At 43.3% G+C, this 21,015-nt stretch overlaps 1 protein-coding gene across 1 annotated transcript in view; it reads left to right on the top strand.

Annotated features, from left to right (window-relative positions):
• The window catches only part of LOC144679211 (glutamate decarboxylase 1-like), a 49,242-nt gene that overhangs the window by 14,505 nt on the left and 13,722 nt on the right, over positions 1-21,015 (top strand). The window contains exons 3-9 of the mRNA XM_078539645.1: positions 1,100-1,342; positions 4,285-4,375; positions 6,894-7,006; positions 9,396-9,511; positions 10,821-10,900; positions 12,782-12,836; positions 19,706-19,822. Coding sequence (XP_078395771.1) covers positions 1,100-1,342; positions 4,285-4,375; positions 6,894-7,006; positions 9,396-9,511; positions 10,821-10,900; positions 12,782-12,836; positions 19,706-19,822 — 815 coding nt within the window. The remainder of the gene's footprint in view (positions 1-1,099; positions 1,343-4,284; positions 4,376-6,893; positions 7,007-9,395; positions 9,512-10,820; positions 10,901-12,781; positions 12,837-19,705; positions 19,823-21,015) is intronic.

Below are 21,015 nucleotides of genomic sequence, written 5' to 3'. Positions count from 1 at the left end.
GCGTGATTGTTTCTACAACTTATCATTATCACACTGGGGATTTGTAAGCTCACAGTTTGATTGACAGCTCTAAGTAGTTATAAAGGGATTAGTTGTCTTTGATGTGGGGCCAAAGATACAAATGTCTGTTTTTATAAGGGATTAAGTACTTGAAGGGATTAAATGTCTTAAATGGGCTTTTCTTAATGAGTGTTTTTTTTAATATAGTGAAGTCTGTAATAGATACTTAGAACTTTATTTTATTTCATCTCCAGATGGTTCCTAAGGTTTGCCCATGGTGGATACTGGGTGAATTGGTATGGAGGGTGCAAGGGAAAGGGTGGTGTGTGCGGGACATGCATTGGCATTAGGTGGCACTAGGTTGGAATAGGGGCTATAAAGAAATATGGGGATAAGTGGGGAGTCATGGGCTGGCATGGAGAATATGAGGGGACATTGGGTGGGTAGAGGGGCATAAGTTGGCATGGAAGGTATCAGGGCTATGGTGGCGGGTGGTGTATGAGGGGCCATGGGGATTGGTAGAGGGGCATAGTTTAGCATGGAGGGTGTAAGGGGCCATAGGGGTGGGTATAGGGGCATAGGTTGTCATGGAGGGTATGAGGGGCCATGGGGAGGGGGGGGCGGGTGAAGGACATGAGGTGTCATGAGTTGGGATGTATGGGGCATGGGAAGTGTGTAGGTGCTGAGGGGCTATGAGGAGCGAGGGTTAAAGGGCCTTACTGTTTTTATTCTAACTGGAACAAAGACCAGAGCACAGAGGCAGGCCTTTTGACCAGGCCGCCTCAGCACTTGACAGCCCCTGTGGCTGCCTCCTCACTGTTTCCGGGGGCAACCCTAATTAGCACCCGCCCCCTTCCACCGCCCCACCCCCCAACTCCAGAACGAAAACCCAAACATTCAGCAAAGCTTCCCCCAAATCAGGTTTGGGCAGCCAATTTGGGAGTGAAAATTCAGCCCTTAGTCAGTTTCAGGTTGTGGAAATTAAGAACAGCAACAGGAAAGCTGTTTTGTATGACTGAAAGCACATTCACCGGCTTCATGGGATTCTTTTTCACCTGCTTTGCTCCAAATGAATAATTAATTTTACATTTGTTCATAGATTTGCTACCAGATAAAAATGGAGAGGAACACACTGTTCAATTTTTAATGAACGTTTTTGAAGTTCTCCTGAATTACATCAGAAAAACATTTGACAGGACATCAAAAGTTCTGGATTTCCACTCTCCCCACCAGTTTCTCGAAGGAATAGAAGGTTTCGGCCTGGAATTGTCTGACCAGCCTGAATCTCTCGAGCAAATTCTTGTTGACTGCAGAGACACTTTAAAATATGGAGTCAAAACAGGTAACAACAGCCCGGGTTCCTGATCACAACCTACAATTAGACCGATAAAGATAAGTGCTGCGCATCAAAGAATCCTGTCTGGAGCAACAGTCATAGTGGCAAAACTGAATTTCTCGTTTAAAAACTAAGGGCAGGATTATCCCCCCCTGTCTGGGGCGAAGTTGATGGGCGGGCGCGTGGAAGCGTGCTTCCGATCGGTGCCCCCGATTGGGGGTGCGCCACCATATTTACGTGGGCGGGCCAATTAAGGCCCACCCAGCGAGACATCTGCATGCTGTGCACTCCCGGTGCAGGCGGAGTGGGGGGGGGGAATCCCTAAACCCAAGAGTGCGCTCTTTCACACATGCACACAAAAGAGCACACTCATCTCCCTGAGGCTAAGTGCTGCCTCAGGGAGATCATCTCTACAGTAAAAAAATATTAAAAATAGAAAAAAAAATTCCCTGGCATGTCCCCCTCGTGTGCCACTGTCACATGAGTTGGGACATGTCCATAGCTTTTAACAAAACTTTAATTAAATTTTTAAAAACCTCATCCCGCCTGTGGATGAGGTTTTATGCTTTTCCTAATTCCCGCCTGGGCTCCTGGCCTGCCCGCCAACCTTAAGGTTGGACGAGCAGGTCCTTTGATTGCTTCAATGACTCTGTCAATGGCCTCAATTGGCCATTGACAGGTCGGCGGGCGCTCAGCTGATTTTGCTGCGCCCCCGCCTACCTGAAAATTTAAATGAGGCGCGGTGACGTCGGGAGTTCCACCCAATGTCACCATGTGTCATTTCACGCGACGGCGAGTGTGCCCCATGTGTGCTCACCGACTGAGGAAATCCTGCCCTAAGGCTGGGTTTTTCCGGTCCCACATCGTCACGGGCGGGATGGGGAAATTTGGAGAGCGGCCAAAAGTAAGTTAACCTTCTGTTTCTTTTCTCCTTGTGTTTACCCAGCTTCCCCCTTAAATATATCGATAGTACTTACCTCAACTGCTCCCTGTGGCATTGAGTGGCATTCTAACCACTCTCTGGGTAAAGACATTTCCACTGAGTTCCTTCTTGGATTTATGAGTGACAATCTTATATTGATGACCCCTAGTCCTGGGGTCACCGACAAGTGGAGAGATCGTCTCCACAGCTACGTTATCAAGCCCTTACATAGTCATATAGACCTCTATCAGGCTTTCCAGAGAAAACAGTTTAGTCTTTTCTGATATAGCTCTATCCCGTCAGCAATGGTATCACCTTGTAAATCTTTCTTGCACCTCCTTCAGTGCCTTTATTACATTTTTATAATATACAGACCAGAACTGTGCACAGTACTCCAAGTGTGGTCAACTCAAGGTTCTACACAAGTTGAACATAACTTTTCTTTTAATTCTATTCCTCTGGAAGTGAACCCCAGGGTTTTGTTTGCATTTTTATAGCCTTTTTAACCTGCTTTGCTCCTTCTAATAACTTATGAATCTGTGCCCATCAATCTCTATGTCGCTCTACCTCATTTAGACTTGTAATTCACAGAGGAAGAGATGACTTGCCTATACCTCCTACACTTCTCTACATTGAAATTCATTTGCCAATTACGTGCCCATACTGCAAATTTATTAACTTTTTTCCCAGTGGGTGTCTTGCTGGACCATCCTATCTGGAGTCTTAGTTTTCTCAAGCATCAACACTCCTACACCGTGTGTGTTTTTTTGTATTCTGTATTACGAAGCAATGTAAAGTACAGTTTGCTACATAAATTTGGATTTCTGATTGCTGTCCTGACATTAAGATGCAATAGCCCCACAAAAAATGCCACAAATATAAAAAGGCAATTGGTCTTTGGTATAGAAAGACTAAATAATAATTCATAAAAAGCAACATTAAGAACATTGTAAATTTCTATCCATTAGTTGGAAGTCCGCATGTGCACGTTTTAAATTTAATGCAAATTTTGGCAATAGGTAGGCTAATCAGTGCATCATGATGACTGAGATTTGATATGTTTAAATTCAGATCAGTTACAGGGACAATGTCACGTGTGGCACATTAATTACACCCGGGGCCCCACTTCAATCTAATGGCATCACCACAACTCAGCAGGTACATGATAAATTCAACACTTCACGACTGCTGCTCTGTAATGAAATAGTATTGTACAACAATGTACTTCCGATAACTCTCACATCAGCGCCTTCAGCCAATTAGCTGCACTGCATTATTTACCACTTTGAACTGAACATCAAGGAGGTGGGGCTGGGTGGGGACAATGAACAGGTCAGAGGATACAATGACAATGTTAAAGTGCACAGTACATTTTTTTCAATTCCAGATAACATCTGCCTCAATAAATACATATTAAAAATATAAATAAGCAGGTACCTTACATCAAAAAACAATGTTAAAATCTGTTCGGCAACACCAAATTAAATTATAGATTCACAATCAATCCTAACAGGGCACATTTTGATGAACCTTAGAAAATTCTTACACAATTTGCACCAATTCAGAATTTCAGGGCAACATTCCGATGCAACGTGCCATACTGTTGTGTACAACCCTGACCATCTCAAGTTTATGTAGTGCCATGTCACCCGTTATTTACGTAGGCACAGTGGGTGCACCAATTTAGAAAATGGTCAACCATGCTTCAGTGTAAGCTTTCAATGGGAAGGAAATAAAATTAGCAAACTGTGAAGGGTGAATTCCCAGAGAGGTTCTCCCAATCACCTGAAGTAACTTGAAGAGCCCTGGCTGGATAACTATTTGCATTAAGTTGCAAAGATCTCCACAGCTTCTGCAGTTGAGGCAGAACAACAAGAGAGAGCTTTTGAGAGTTCACTCCCATTGTACCTACAAAAGAAAATTCAAAGACCAACTGTAAATGAAATGCTTCCCTCAGCAAAGAAAATAAAGCAAGTGTTTACACAATAGTAGAATAAGGTGTGTGACATATCCTCTCCTTCCACAGGCCATCCTCGCTTTTTCAATCAGCTCTCCAGTGGTCTGGACATCATAGGGTTGGCAGGAGAGTGGCTGACTGCTGCTGCCAACACCAACATGTAAGTGGTTGTTTGTGCAAAATCAGATCGAAAAAAGGAGAGAAAACATTGCATTAGCGAAAACAGCAAGTGCTGGAAACATCCAACAGGTTAGGCAGCATTTGTGGAGAGGAAAACAAACTTAATGTTGGATGACCTGAAATGTTAATTCTGTTTCTCTCTCCACAGATGCTGCCAAACCAATATTTGTAGCATTTTTTTTTGTATGTTATTTTTAGATTTCCAGCAGCCGCAGTATTTTGCTTTGTGGTATTGTTGCTTTGAAGCTGCCAATATAGAAATAACAAGCAAAGGATTAATGTCTCCAACCTTAAACCTCTTTTATTTATCATCATTCATTGACTCATTGTCTCTCCCAACTCAAGTGAAGCTTGCACAATACCTCAGTGGTGAAGCTGTTCTCACTTTTGCACAATAAAAGATTCTTTTCCTCAGAACATCTGAAAGCTCTCCATAATTATCAAGCACATCCAAGTCTTTCATTTTAATTCTGAATCTCTGCAGGCTCTTTTTGCACCTTCTCCCATCCCTGAACATGATCTTTCTTCCTGTTTTATTCGTTCACGGGATGTGGGCATCACTGGCTAGGCCAGCATTTGAGAAGGTGGTGGTGAACCGTCTTCTTGTGTCGCGGCAGCCTCTGTAGTGTAGGTACACCCACAGTGCTATTAGGGAGAGAGTTCCAGGAATTTGACCCAGTGACGGCGGGGCAGAATTTTGCCCTCGGATGGCGGGCGGGTCCCACCGGCTCGGCGGCAGGCGGACAGCCGACTCCCGCCAACGAAACGGGGCCCGCCGCCATTTTGAGTTGGCGGGCCAATTAAGGCCCCGCCCAGCGGCCTGCCCGACGGGAAGCGCTATGCGCTCCCTGTGCGGGGGAGGGGAGGGATTCCCCATCTGTTAAAGTGCGCACACTGCTCCCTGAGGCAAAGTCCTGTCTCCGGGAGTCTACTGACAGTCAAGAAAAGTCAAAAAATAGAGAAATATTAAAATTATTAACATGTCCCCCTCATGTGACAATGTCACACATGTTGATAATAAACACATAAAATGTATTAAATTTTTAAAAAACGGATATGAAACTTCATCCCACCAATAGATGAAGTTTCATGAATAATCTGGAGCCCGCTGGGGCTCCTGGCCTGCCCGCCAGCCTTAAGGTTGGACAGGCAGGTCTTTAATTATCTTAATGGCCCTGTCAATGGCCTCAATTGGCCATTGATAGGTTGGCGGGCGGACAGCTGATTTCGCTGTCCACCCGCCTTCCTAAAAATTTAAAGGGACCAGGATGGCATCAGGGATTCCTCCCGACATCATCCCACGTAATTTTCCCCTCGGCGAGCAGGCCCCGCCCCCAAATCGCCGACGGGAAAATCCTGGCCCGTGAAGGAATGGTCATATAGTGCCAAGTCAGGATGGTGAGTGGTTTGGAGGGTAACTAGCAGCTGGTCATGCCCCCATACATCTGCCCTTGTCCTTTTAGGTGGTAAAGGTCACAGGTTTGGAAAGGGCTGTCAAAGGAGGCTTAGCGAATTGTTGCAGTGCATCTTGTAGATGGTGGATGCTGCTGCCATTATGGTGGAGGGAATGAATATTTAAGGTGGTGGAGGGAAATCCAACCAACCAGCACAAAAGAACCTTTCAATTCCAGAGAACATTTGCCTCAATGAATAATAATATAATTAAGCAGGTCCCTTACATCAAAAAACAACAGTAAACTCTGTTCAGCAACACCAAATTAAGTTACAGATTCCCAATCAATCCTAACAGGGCACATTTTGATGAACCTTTGAAAATTCTTACACAATTTCCACCAAATCAGAAATTTCAGGGCAATTTCAGGGTCCTGGATGGTGTCAAGCTTCTTGAGTGTTGTGGAAGCTGCACTCATCCAGGCAAGTGGGGAGTATTCCATCACGCTCCTGACTTATGCCTTGTAGATGGCGGACAGGCTTTGGGGAGACAGGAGATGAGTTACTCACTGCAGAATACTCAACCTCTGACCTGCTCTTGTAATAGGTTGGAGGCTGAGACATGGCAAATCTCAACCTCTGCAACATGAGGACCGGGAGATTTAACTCCCAGGCCCTCAGTATCAGGTTTAGGCCTAGAAAATATAAAATATGTGCATTTGTATTTGTTCATGTGAATACCTGGCTAGGCCAGCCTTTATTGCCCATCCCTAATTATTCTTGGAAGGTGGTGGTGAGCCACCTTCTTGAACCGCTGTCGGTGCTGTTAGGGAGGGAGTTCCAGGATTTTCACCCAGCAACAGTGAAGGAACACCAATATAGTTCCAAGTCAAACTCATGTATCAAAGTATCACCTTTTCCTAAGAGATAAATTTTGAGAACTATTTTATTGAAAATGCTCTGCTTGTAGCTCAATATCATATATGACAAGGTTCCATCAGATTAATTTTGCTTGCTGAATATCCTGTGCTTTAACTTAATTGAGTTTCCAAGTATTTTATTGCCTCATAGTCTCCCTTGTGTTTTTTTTATTAACTTTGACATAGGTTCACATATGAAATTGCTCCAGTGTTCATCATCATGGAAGAAATTCTTTTGAAGAAAATGTCTACAATGTTTGGATGGTCACATAATGAAGCAGATGGCATTTTTTTACCTGGTAGATTTGCCAGAAGGTCTACAATTGTGGGGAAACAAAAATAGAAATACCTGGAAAAACTCAGCAGGTCTGGCAGCATCGGCGGAGAAGAGCAAAGTTGACGTTTCGAGTCCTCATAACCCTTCAACAGAACCAGAACAGAACAGTTCTGTTAAAGGGTCATGAGGACTCGAAACATCAGCTTTGCTCTTCTCCGCCGATGCTGCCAGACCTGCTGAGTTTTTCCAGGTATTTCTATTTTTGTTTTGGATTTCCAGCATCCGCAGTTTTTTGTTTTTAATCTCTACAATTGTGGGGGTCGGTTAGCTCAGTTGGATAGTTGGCCAAAGTGTGATGCAGAATGATGCCAACAGCAATGGTTCAATCTACGTACTAGCTGTGGTAATTCACGGAGGGCTGCCTCCTTGCCTTGCCCCATGCTTGACGTGGAGTCTGCCCATCAAGCTAGATTGCTAATTGTCTCTCTCCAATGGAGTGAGATGCCTCTGGCCTTTTGTGGACTGCGGTTAATTTCCATTACTACAAGTACTATAGGGGATTTTCCCAGTGGGATGTCACAATCCAAATTTACCCACTTACTGCATTGATTTACTGTCTCTGATGAAAGTGCCCGACATCACCATGCGCGTCATTTTATGCATCGGCGAGTGGGCCCCGTCCCCGCTCACCGACGGGAAAATTCTTCCCATGGTGTAACTTCTGTTCATACACTATTACAAAAATGAAGAACACTCTTGGTATGTCATACAGCTACCACCTTGGAGTCAGAAGGCTATGGGTTCAAGTCCCACTCCAGGATTTGAGCATAAAAATCAAGGCTAGTACCTTGCCTAGCACTGCTCTGTCAGAGGTGCCATCTTTTGAATGAGATGTTAAGCTGGGGCCCCATCTGCCCTCTCAGGTAGACATAAAGGATACCACAGCACTATTTCAAAGAAGAGCAGGAGAATTCTCCCCGATGTCCTGGCCAATATAGCCCTCAATCAACATCACTAAAAGAGATTATCTGGTCATTAGCACATTGCTGTTTCTGGGAGTTTGCTGCACACAAATTGGCTGCTGCATTTCACACAATACAACAGCAACTACACTTCAAAAGCACTTCATTGGCTATAAAGTGCTTTGGGATGTCCTATGGTCATGAAAGGCACTATACAACTGCAAGTCTTTCTTTCTCCTCACTGAAAAGTACAATCTCTCTGTACCCTGCTCTGCACAGTGCTTGAATCTCTCCGGAGCCTTTTGCTGTTCTGCTGACTTCCAACACTAGGGTGTGAAGTAACTTTCTGAATAATCAGAGATGGCAAACATATTGCCCATTATTTGGGTGTCTGATAGAATCACCTTCATTTTTATTCATCAACTGACTGAAGTTAATGCCTTTCAGGCAAGTATTTTGCTAAAAAGGAACACAGCTCACATCCAAAGATTCCTTTTGAGAAAATGACCAAAAATCCCAAACTGTGTCACTGGAATATGTCTTTAGTTAAAGCTCACCAATGGAGTAAAAAGAGAAAAGTGAGTTCACACATATACTTAAAAGTGAGATATCCGCATTTATTTTAAATGTGCCACAATTAAATTACAACCAGAAATATTTCAAATAATTATTTTCCTAAAATGTATCACATTAGATTAATGAGCATCATTTAAATAGATTGAGGCCAGAAATATTCGAAGTAACCATTTATCTAAAATGTATCACATCATATAAACAATCATAAGCACAAAGAGAAATAATGTTAATCAAAGTACCTTGTTGACAATGTCCAACAGAATTCTAATAGATTTGTTTGCAAAGGTAAATGGTATTTTTTTTTAAATTTATTATGACCTGGCAGGGCATTATGACATGGATTTGAGTCTGGTTAATTTTATACAGGTACTTCTTTATATGAGAGGCTGGATAATCAATGAGGCATTCACATTGTCAAAGTACAGAATTGGTAATGTCTTGGAGTAGATCCCCAGATTTTGGGAAGGCGAATGCAGTGTGGGGGAACTCTTCAAAGAGAAATAAGATCACAATAAGAACATAAGAAATAGTAAGCCATACTGCCCCTCGAGCCTGTTCCCCACTTAATAATATCACAGGCAATTTACCTCAACTCCACTTTCCCATCCTATCTCCATGTCACTTGATCCATAATGTCCAAAACTCTATTGATCTCAGTCTTGAGTATAGTCAACGACTAAGCATCCACAGCCCTCTCAGACAGAAAAAGCATCCTTACTTTTGGTGACCGAGAAAATAAAGTTCAGAAATTATTTTCCTATTGGTATGATAAAGTCGGACTATGTGATCTTGAGGGGGAAACCTGTGGTGTATCCGGGCATGTTGGCACCAAACTCAAAGATGACAAACCATAAACATGTTTCTGCTTTATAGGGGGGGCCATGTCAAACTTGTACAGCATCCTCGTTGCTCGCTACAAGCGCTTTCCCGAAGTGAAGACTCAAGGTGTAGCCAGCCTTCCCAGGATGGTCTTATTTACTTCAGAACTTGTAAGTATTTTGCAGCCTAGGATAAGACATTTAACTAGAAGTTTATCTGAAAAGGACACTTATTTATTCATGCATATAGGAGTCAAATGATAGCACTTAGACCCCAATGCACATTGGTCTCTCTTCATGTGACCAACATCAGTTTTTTTAAAGTCTTTTTTAGACTCTAAAGAAGAGGAGAGTCATACAGACTTGAGGCATTGGCTCTGTTTCTCTCTGTGCAGATGTTGCCAGACCTGCTGAGTTTTTCTAGCATTTTCCGTATTAATATTTATTTTTGTGATATGAGCATCGCTGGCAAGGACTTCATTTATTGCTTATCCCTAATTGCTCTTAAATAGGTGGCGAACCACCTACAACTGATGGGCTTGGTAGGCCATTTAAGAGGACAGTTAAGAGTCAAACACATTGATTGGGTGTGGAGTCACTTGTAAGCCATATGACTTCAGAGCATTAGCCTTTGCCTTTGGATTACTAATCCAGTAACATTGCCACCATGTTACTATTCCTGCTTTTACTCAAACTATGGACAGGACAAGTCAGGTGTGGCCATTTTCAATGATACTTAAGGGATCCTCAGTTGCTGTCAGGGAAAACTGGACAAAACGTTTGGAGACATCTTTTCTGGCAGACACTTGTAGCTTTTACACCTTAATTGTTTAGAATATTCATATGCTTGCTGCTCTAAGCTGTGTATTCATGCTGCCTGGTCTTCACAATAATGTTGCTTTGCTTACCATTTCTATCAGAAAATGCACCTTCCCTTTAAATGGCCTTAACAAACAGCTGAACAGGAGTGGGTTTGATCATCAAAACCAACATTGACAGGTGTGAGAGACAATTGGGAATTATTCTGGTGGCCTCGCCAACAATAAAGAATTTCACTCCATTTATGTCTAAACAAACATTATAGTCATACAATTTGCACCCAGGTCCAGCACCTGTTCCTGTTACCTTGGAGATCCATATGACGCATCTTGATGTTGGATTTCCAAGATCAGCAGATAGAAACATTCTATTATGCATCTCCATGCTGCTTGAATAAGGCCAGAGCTCTATAGTCGGTGTCATGCTGAGTAAGTGAGATAGATGCAAATCAATGGGCAGATGGACATCAACTCCATCCAGCTGTGTTTCATGCAAACCTACTTCTTTCTTGAGCTGACCCTGCAGAGGCCAGAAGAAGATGGTGATGATTGAAGGACACTTGAAATTTTGGAAAATAGTTGTTAGTGAAAGTGTTACACTGCTGGTCACAGATGTTACTTTTCCCAGATTACATAATAACTTACTTTCTGATTTGCCTTAGAGCCACTATTCAATCATGAAAGCTGCCGGAGTGCTTGGGTTTGGCACAGACAATGTCGTTCTAGTAAAATGCAATGGGAGGTAAATAACCATTATGTAATAATGATAACTCTGCCTAAAGGTATAAAATAAGCAACAATTACCATGCTTTTCTTTTTAGTCACTTAAGAATTTCGGGAGGCATCATCAATTTCTGAAAGAATTTACACCAAGTACACATGAGCCATGTTGGCAACCACAGCAAGTTCCCAGAGGCTGACGCTAAACAGTTGTAGTACGAGCTTTCTCAAAGCAATTTAAAACCACAACTTATATTTATACAACACCCTTAATGCCATAAATATTACAATCTCCATAGAGACCAATAACTTTTAAAAAGAAATTTGAACTTCTAGTTAATAGCGGAAAGGATGATGCAAGATTTCGCATCTTAAATCTTTTACTGTAACAAAAGGCTAAAAACACTTTTTGACTAAACACTGGGCAGGATTTTACGCCCTGCGGGCGGGCAGGTGCGCCCCCGACCCGATCAAGCGGTAAAATAGCACGTGATGACGTCATCGTGCACTCACGCGATATTTTGGTTGGCGGGCGGGTGCCAGAGTCAGCAGCGTGCCCGCCGACAATTAAGAGGCCTAGTAAGGCCATTAATCAATTAATTTAAGCCTATTTTCCGCTGCCCATCCAACCTTATGATTAGCGGGCAGGTGAATTGGCCAAGCGGCCTTTGGATTTTTTAGGAAACCTCATCCACAGGGAGGATAAGGTTTCAAACATTCATTTAAAAAAAAAAAATTTTTTGACATATTATTTATAGCACTTATATGTTCATGTCAGTGAGTCCTATGCAGGGACATGCTTTGCACATTTTCAGATTCTTTATTTGTGATTTTAATGTCCTTCAGCTCCCTGAGGTAGCTCCTGCCTTCAGGGAGATTTCAGTGCGTGCTCCCTCGCGCATGCGCAGGCTTTTGCGCTCACACTCCTCCGACCTCCATCCCAGTAGCGCTGAACCTCTCAGCACGCCTTTCACGCTGGCTGGCTGTTAATTGGCCAGCCAACATGAAATCACGGTTGGGGGCCGATCGCGGAGGGCGGACCCCATTTCCCGGCCGCTCCCAGGCCCGCCCACCGCACCCGCCCGAAGACCCGAAAATCCTGCCCACTATGTAGGCAACTTATACTTGAAACCACAAAATGGAACATTCCCCTTTTACTTTTAGCACAATGGAAAGTACACTTCACAGACTCACTTTAAGGGAGATTGGAGAGAAGGCACCTCCATCTTGAAGTGCGCTCTCTCTTACTTACCTTCTATTACAGCCTGCTGCTGATTTCAAGCTGGAAGGATCTGACGGGCACAACTGTTCTCCCCAGTTCACCAGTCAGTCCTTTCCTAATTCCCTATAATTGGCTATTCCAAAGTTCTTTACCATAGCTGTCTTCGCGAAGCATTTCCAGGAATATTCCAGGGAGAAGGCGGGAGAATGGGGTTGAGAAACTTATCAGGCATGATTGAATGGCGGAGCAGACTCGATGGGCCGAATAGCCTAATTTCTGCTCCTATGTCTTATGGTCTTATCCAAAACCCAATGGATGGAAAAGAACTTACTCTGATATATTTGCCCATTGATGGATTGCTCTCCCACTTCCCCCTCCTCCTCCCCAATTTGTTTCATTTTGTCAGTCTCTCTGCACATCTTTCTCTAGAGGCCTGTAGATAAGGCTTTGTCCTTGTTTGGTTTGACAATGCTCCTGTGAATCACCTTGGGACATTTTACTATGTTAAAAGTGCCATATAAATGCAAGTTGATGTTAGCTCTCAGAGGATATCAGGATATAACTGGATATTCAAGTGCTATAACACTCAATGAACATTTTGTAATTTTATTGAGCAGTGTAAGTAAGAACCACCTTAAGCTCTTCCATTAAATTTTTATATTCCTCTACTTATGCTCACAGAGGGAAGATCATTTCAGCTGAATTAGAAGCAAAAATAATTGAAGCTAAAGAAAAGGTTTGTTACTTGTACGAAAGTGAATTAATATCCAATATTTACATTTGCTGTTAATCTTTCCATGACTAATGAAAGTATGAAAAACTGAATTTCAAACTAAGATAATTTAGTTAATGTAAGTACCATGGATGTGTTTTCATTTTGTGATTGAAAGGTTAATTGGCCTGTATGTTAATTATATTAATAGGGCAAATCAAAATGGTTGGTGTGTTTAGTTTGGCTGCAGATGAGTGTGTGCGATACAAATTAGGTAGTGGGAGGTCAAAAAATAATGTTTTTCATATACTTTTCAATTAGGTTCTCTGTAATCAAGTCATGGAGTGCTCATTACTTCAATGGATCAAATTAGAATATAGAAAATGGCAATTCGCCCACAGGACTGAAAGAGATTGTGTTTCCCAATTTAGGGAAATGCTGTTTCAAGGGAAATGGGATACGCTCCATTCCCTAATTACCGAAAACTCAATGGACTAAGTGATGCCCATGCAAATAATTTGATTTTGATATGGGTGGTTTAAGAGCAAATGTAGCAGCTTAAGCAGAAGGTTGGTTGACAGGTGGGGTTAGGGTAAATAGCTGTTGTTAAAACTTGGACAAGGGGTGGAGGTGGGACTTTCAGGGGTCAGTGTTAGATACAATTTTTGTCAGTGATTTGCGCTGGAGAAGACAAGCAGGAAATTTGCTGATAATGCAAAACGTAGGAGTTTGATGAGGAGTAGGGAGGACTTAAAAGACTTCAGGAACACAGATAAGTGAACAAATTGGGAAGTGCAATCGAATTTGAAGTGACACATTTTGGGAGGAAAAACAGGGAAGGGAAGTATACACTTAAATGGAAAAAATACTGGAGGGTGTGCAGGCACCTAACAGTCCAATTGCATCAGTCCCTGAAACTGCAAGTGGTGAACAGAATATGGTGAACAGAGTTTAAGGTTTTATTCTATGAACTGATACAGAAGAAGTATCAGGGGGAGTGCAGGAAAAGATATAATAGGTAGTGAAATTGTGTTGTAGGTGGTGGAAATGGTGGAAGGTGTTTAGGTTGATAGGGCCCCTGAATTCATTTCCAGTTTTTTCTGCTCACACCCCTCACCTTTTCATTCACCCACGATAAGGTCTCTTCTGTCCTCATCTTCCAACACAAGGTTGTGGGTTCAAGTCCCACTCCAGGACTTGAACACTAAAATCAAGCCTGGCACTCCAAGGTGGTACTGAAGGAGAGCTGCATTGTCAAAGATGCCGCACCTGTTTGGGGCAACCATAAACTAAAATAATCAAATTTACCAAATGACCCCTAAATGAAGAAATGACCAAACAAGGTTTCACTTCTTGTAACTTTTACTTTAACATGAATCAGAACCAATGCAAATTGAATATGAATTAATAGGCACATGATACTTCAAATAAAAAGGTACATTTCACTTTAAATAGTCAATACAACAAAGAGACATTTTATACAACCACAAGCATCCACATTACTCCCCATAGACATGTGACCTCACATGCAGTTACAAAGTTCCCTAACTTTGCTTCTGGTACATAGAATCTCTCACTTTCCCACTCAATTGATCAGTCCTCAAGTCACATTCATCAGCAGCTGTATTCCAGCCATCACTGGAGGTGGAGATGGCACACACCTGCTTAGCTTGGTTCACGACAGTCTTGATACCACATATTCCCCAAAGACTCCTTTACCTAAACTGTTTAATAAACTCCACTAAACGTTTGGTCAGCTCTGGCAAAACTGAAGCAGCAGAAGTAAATTCGCCTAAATCACAATCTCTGCTCTAACCCTGTCTTCAGTTTTCTGCCCTGTTTAAGTGTAGTACACACATAAGAGCTCCTTGTAAATGTGCCCTCTCTGTTCTCCTATCTGCTGCAGCTCTCCTTTATCTATAGCTCTCCTTTATGTCTGGTCACATGGCTTTCACATGTTAACTTCCTTCCTGTTAGTATTGCTTCCAAGTCAAGGGAACCAGGTCACATAGACCAGTATTTAGTCCTTTTGGTAGTACAGAACTTGAGTATTGCTGAAAAAAGAGCCATGCTAAAGCTTTTCATCTTGCATTCATCGGGACACTTCGCAAGGATACCAACTAAAGGGGAAACAACAATTTATACTGCGTGGGAAGAGTGCTGATTGGTTGGCAAGTGGACTCTGATTGGCAGAGGCATTGCCATGGAGATTGCACCAACTGATGGTGACTGACAGTTAACTGCCAAACATTGTTTGAAATTTAAACCAGGCAGCTAGACCTGATTGGTCAAGCCATTGCCCTGAGGAATGAGTCAGCAATGACTGTCACTTACTTTGTTTAGCTAAAACAGGCGCTGTGTGTGCACATGTGATGTACAGTGTGAATCTAGGTATGTAGGCCATACGTCCCAAAGACTGGCGGATCATATCAAACAGCATGTCCCAGCCACTGTTCACAACAGGCAAGGCATCGACTGTGCCCAACCAGCCCGTGCTTGCAAAACTCAACTCACAGTGCCCAACATTAGATGTGATTCCGTGATTGTACAGCATTTGATGAATAATCTTCAGTGAGCTAAAAAATTACACTGACAACCAATTTAAGATTGTCAGTTGGGCTCGCAGTGTGGAGCATCTGTGTGTACTGGAAGCTACATATATTAATACACAGGGCCCTAAGAACATGTTGCAACCAAGTTCAACAGAAGCCTAAGAAAGAGTCGTCTGTCTTTCTCCTGGGTATTCTAAATTCTTCTGATATGAACATTCATCTAAATTGCTTGACCTTTAGCTAGGTCCACCAATTCCTGTGCAACAGACATTGTTAAGATATCTTAGGTGCTACTATCAGCTTTAGAAAGGAATGGAGACCATGTGGTCTCATTTATCAAAACATAGACTCTGCCTCACAAGCCAGGATTATGTCTAAGTCTTCTTTGTGGTTTCTATGTTGAGCTTGAAGTTACTGCCTGTTTTCAGAATTTTTTGCTTGAATTTCATCTCGTGCATCTGCAGAATTTTTTTGAAAGCCTCCAACTTGACCCATTTCCCTTCATTGATCCTGTAACATTTTGGGACACTTTACTCTTATGACCTGTGAAGGATTTTGTTGCAATTTGTGTTATGATATTGCTCTAATGTTAAATCCTTACTTTAAGAGCTAAACCCACAAAGCCAGCCACATTGCATTGTAGTCTGCTGCTATAGCAGTTGAAAATGTCAATACCAAAAAAAATTGAACTCAATCACTGGCATTTCTCGGCATGAAGTTAGAACAGCTCTTGGCCCTGAAACTGTTCATTTTTAAACACTTCTGGAACTTTTAAACAATGGGGGATCCCTTGGAAGTCAGTTAGATAAAATACTTACATCATTGAGTAAAATCTTCTTCAGCCATCGACATAATTGGTTTTCTTTGTTTGCATTCAGCCTGTGGAAGGGTCCTCGTGGGTGGCTACACTAAAAAAGGCTTTTATTGATTTGAAAATCTAAATGGGGCTGAGGGATCGCCCTCTTTCACTCTGACTCTCTGGCCAAAGATTCCTGGCTTATTATATGAGTGCATAGCCTATAATGGAAAAGATAGAGCCAGCTGGTTTAGAGACAGCTAATCTGAAGTTTGATTTCCACTGAGAATGGACACGCTGTTTTTGCTGTTCTTCCTAGGATGAGGGACAATGAGAATTTAACGGGCATTGTTATGCAAAGCTTATCCTATTAATTTCTGTATTTGATGTAAACTAAACTGATCTGTTGATTTACAGTCATGCCACATCTCTCTAGATGCTTTCTGTCTTCAGTAATGACATGAGAATGCGCTTGATGGCATACGAGATAATACAGTACATATCGTGCAAAACAAAGGAAAATGGGAGTAAAGGTGAACTGCAGGCTGTGGGGATACATGGTCCACTTATGAGAGGCCCCAGTAATACAAAGCCCAGAAAACTTGAAGCAGACATTTCCCATGCAGTTTCAATGTCTGAATAATTTGTACTTTCTTTTATACTCAGTTGAGAAAATCGTTGACGTTTTGACAATATTGTAACTGCTTTATAATTCACACAGGTGCGGCAAAACATAGAAGCTCATTATTTTTCTGATACTAGAATAGCTACTAGGTCTTTGAAGAGTGATTTTAAGAAACAGCAATTGTCACTCATGCAGCATGGTTACTGGAAACTAACCAACGTTAGTGTTGTTCACTTCAACAGAAGAGTTAAAGGCAGGCAGAAAACAAGACAGATTGCTTACAATAAAATACAAAGGGAAAACTTGTATTTATACATTATACAGCTGTTTACCCTCTCCCTTAGAACTACATCAAAGTAATTGAAATAAAATTAATTTCTTTGAAGCTTTGTTTACAATGTGGTGCTTTTATACACATCAAGGTCACAAACGGTGCAATCAGATCATTGGCTTGTTACTCTTTTTTTTGTGATGGTGGCTGGGAGAGGAATCGTCATCCTTGTTTTCAAATCCTTCCATGGCCTTGCCTGTAACCTCCGCCAGCCCTACAACTCTTCCAGATATCTGCGCTCGTCTAATCCTGGTCTTCGGAATATCCCCAATTTTAATCGCTCCACCATTGGCGGCCATGTCCTCAGTTGACAAGGCCCCAAGCTCTGGAATTCCCTCCTAAACCTCTCCACCTCTTGACATCTCTTTCATTCCTTAAGATGCTACCTAAAACCTACCTCTTTGACCAGACTGTGCATCTTCTACCTTGGTGTCATATTTGGTCTGATAACAGCCCTGTGAACCACCTTGGGATGTTTAAATATATCAAAAGCAGTATATAAAGAAAACATTTTTTATGCATTCATGGAATGTTAGCATTGCTGGCAAGGCCAACATTTGTTGCCCATCCCTGATTACCCTTGTTGTTGCTGTTGTTGCCCAGTATACATAAGAATATAATAAATAGGAGCAGGAGGAGGACCTTCAAGCTCTGTCATTCAATCATAAGTGATTTTCTACCTCAACTTAATTTTCTCGCCATGTCCCCATATCCCTTGATTCCTGCACAGCAGGATTTTTCAGTTGGTGAGCGGGAGCAGGCCTGACACGCCAACGTATAAAATGATGCACGATGACGTCAGGCGTCCCAATGTCATCGTGCTGAGTTGCGATGTTTGGTTCGGCAGGCACATGCCGGAGTCTGCTGCGCGCCCACCAATATATAAGGGGCCTATTAAAGCCATTAAAGAACCAATGAAGGTCATTGTCAACGCTGCCCGTCCAATCTTAAGGTTGGCGGGCAGGTGAAAAGGCCAAGTAGTTTTGCGTTTTTTAGGAAACCTCATTCACGAGCGGAATGAGGTTTCCTAAAGCGTTTATTAATTAAATTTTAAAATTTTCATAAATATGTCCCACATGTCACACATGTCCCATCTCATGTGACATGGTCATATGAGGGGACATGTTTAAATAAATCTTCCAACCATTTATTTAATTTTTTCAACATCGATCCAATCTCCCTGAGGCAGCTCCGTGCCTCGGGGAGATTGAAGTGCCCTTTCGCGGGCATGCGCGAAAGAGTGCAGCCCCAACTCTCCCTCCTCTCCCCCACCCGCACGGATAGCGCTGAGCGCTACAGCTCGCGTATTACGCTAAGCGGGCCTTAATTGGCAAAACACAGGCCCAAATCAGAGGCCTGATTCCTGACTGAAACTAGGCCTCAAGCCTCACTGACATCAACGGAGCGAGCAAGCCGCCCGAGCTATCGTTTCTCTATGGGGAACACGCCCATTTGAGTAAAAAAGTATCGGCTCATTGGTCTGACCACCAACATCCCCAAAAGCTCAAGTCCTGTAAGGGGGTCTGGAGCAGTATCGGAGGTGGGGAGCAAGCAACCGGGGATATGGCGGAGTCGAGAGAGAGAGAGCACTGCTGGCCGCGCAGCAATGTTTCCTAAAAATTCCAAAAAAGAGTCATTTTGCTTTTTTGATGGAGGCGGCTGCCCAGACTAATACCTACTCACTCTGCAATATCGCAGTTCTGGAAGGGGCTCCAAAGGCAGATGTTGGGCCCTTCATTTACACGTGTTAATGGACCCAGTGCTGTCTGAAGCGGCCACCCAGCAAGTGTTGAAAATTTGGGGTTGGATGCAGGATTTTCGGGTCGGTGTGGGGGGGGCGGGCTCTGCTTCCCTGACGCATAAAACGACGCGCGGTGATGTTGGCCGGGCGTTCCTAACGTCACCACGCATCATTTCGATTTTTCAGTTCGGCGAGCGCACAGCTGAGTCAGCTGCACGCCCACCAAATTATCAAAGTCCTATTAAGGCCATTAAGAAAGTAATTAAAGTGGTTAAGAAAGTTGCCTGTCCACCCTTAAGGTTGGCGGGAGGGCAGGTGAAGAGCCCAGGCGGCCTTCACATTTCTCACGAAACCTCATCCACGGGCGGGATGAGGCTTCATGAAGGGTTCACTCATCGAATTTTAAAATTTCAAACATTTGATAAACACGTCCCAGCTCATGTGACTCGTCCCATGAGGGGACACGTCTGAATAATTTTTCTGTCTTTAATAAAAACTTTCATTCCGAGCTTAATGGCGGCACGGCCCCCGATCAGGTTTGCGCCCGCCCGTCCCCGCACAACCACCCCCGCAACAGGGGGGGGGGGAATTTCTTCCCCAGGTGACCGTGGAGCCCAGGATATTGGTCACTGAAATTGGGCCTTGTTGAACCTATTTTCGGGAGCAACGAATTTGCCTAGTTATGTTAATAATTATACGTGCAACAACTAGAAACAAACCCAAAATGAAAACCTGACTAAACCCACAGCAAAAACTATTCTTTCAACCGCAGGGGGCAGCCATTTTTTTAAAGCTGTATAGAACACGTACACATCAAGCAAGGGACTAATAACAGGTTTCTCTTACAGGGCATTGTTCCTTTGTATGTCAACGCTACAGCTGGGACCACTGTGTTTGGAGCCTTTGATCCCCTCAATGACATTGCAGACATTTGTGAAAGGCACAGCCTTTGGATGCATGTTGATGTAAGGATCTTTCAAATACAATAGGATCGGTTAATCACACCCGTTCGAAGATTTGATACCATGATCCACTCGCTATGAATACAGAGCAGAAAATGCAGAAGTACCCTTGCGTTGGAAAGCAAACAGAAAGCAGTGACTCAAACGCTGAAGGCTCCACACGGTTTGGCCGCATCCCAGTATTTCCCTGCAAGCCGCCATTTTCCAATAAAGGAGGAAAAGCTTGTTTTCTTATAGCACATTTCACAAGCACAAAGTGTTTTACAGCCACTGAAGTGCTTTTGGACAGTAGTCAGGGACACGAGAAATAGGAGCAGGGGTGGACCATACTGCCCAGTTACTGTTGTAGGAAACAGAGCAATCAGTCTGCACGCAACCGGCAAGGTGACCATGACCAGATAATATTTGGTGTTGAGTGGGGGATAATTATCGGCCAGGACTCCAGCAATAACTCCCCTGCTCTTCTGACAAAGGGTGCCATGCAATCTTCTATATCCACCTTACAGGGCGGGCAGGGTGTCAGTTTATCATCTCATTCAAAAGACAACACCTCCTCCAGTGTAGCACCCCCTCAGTACTGCACTGGAATGTTAGCATTTGGTTTTGGTTCTCAGGTCCCAGGGGCAGGATTTTGTTCTTGGCGTGCGGGCGTGGTCGGTGCGCCCAGAAGCAGCCGGGAATCAGGCCACCACCCGCGATCGTCCCCCAACAGTGATTTCACTCTGGCTGGCCAATCACCTTCTGTCGCAGAGCTGGCTATTACCACCTTCGACTAAACACTCAAATGATGTGCTATAATAAGTGACTGCTTTTCCTTTTGGACCCTCTGCTACAATGTGCGATTCTTTAGGAGACCCTCAATATTTAAAATACCACCACACACACACAGTCGGCACTCTTAAGGAGAAAATATTTCCAGCGGTGTGTCATTTTAGCTTCTTTTGGGGATGTGGGCATCGCTGGCAAGGCCAGCATTTTGTTGCCCATCCCCAAATGGGTTTGCTAGGCCATTGCAGAGGGCATTTAAAAGTCAACCACGTTGCTATGAGCCTGGAGTCACATGTGGGTCAGACTGGTAGGTAAGGATGGCAGATTTCCTTCCCTAAAGGGCATGAGGGAACCAGATGGGTTTTTACAACAAGCGGTGATAGCTGTCATTGTCACCATTACTGAGACTAGCTTTCAATGCCAGATTT

Source organism: Cetorhinus maximus, chromosome 3 (genome assembly GCF_964194155.1).
Source record: "Cetorhinus maximus chromosome 3, sCetMax3.hap1.1, whole genome shotgun sequence".
Taxonomy (NCBI): domain Eukaryota; kingdom Metazoa; phylum Chordata; class Chondrichthyes; order Lamniformes; family Cetorhinidae; genus Cetorhinus; species Cetorhinus maximus.
Note: the sequence above shows the minus strand (reverse complement) of the source record. Positions and strands in the feature narration are given on the sequence as shown.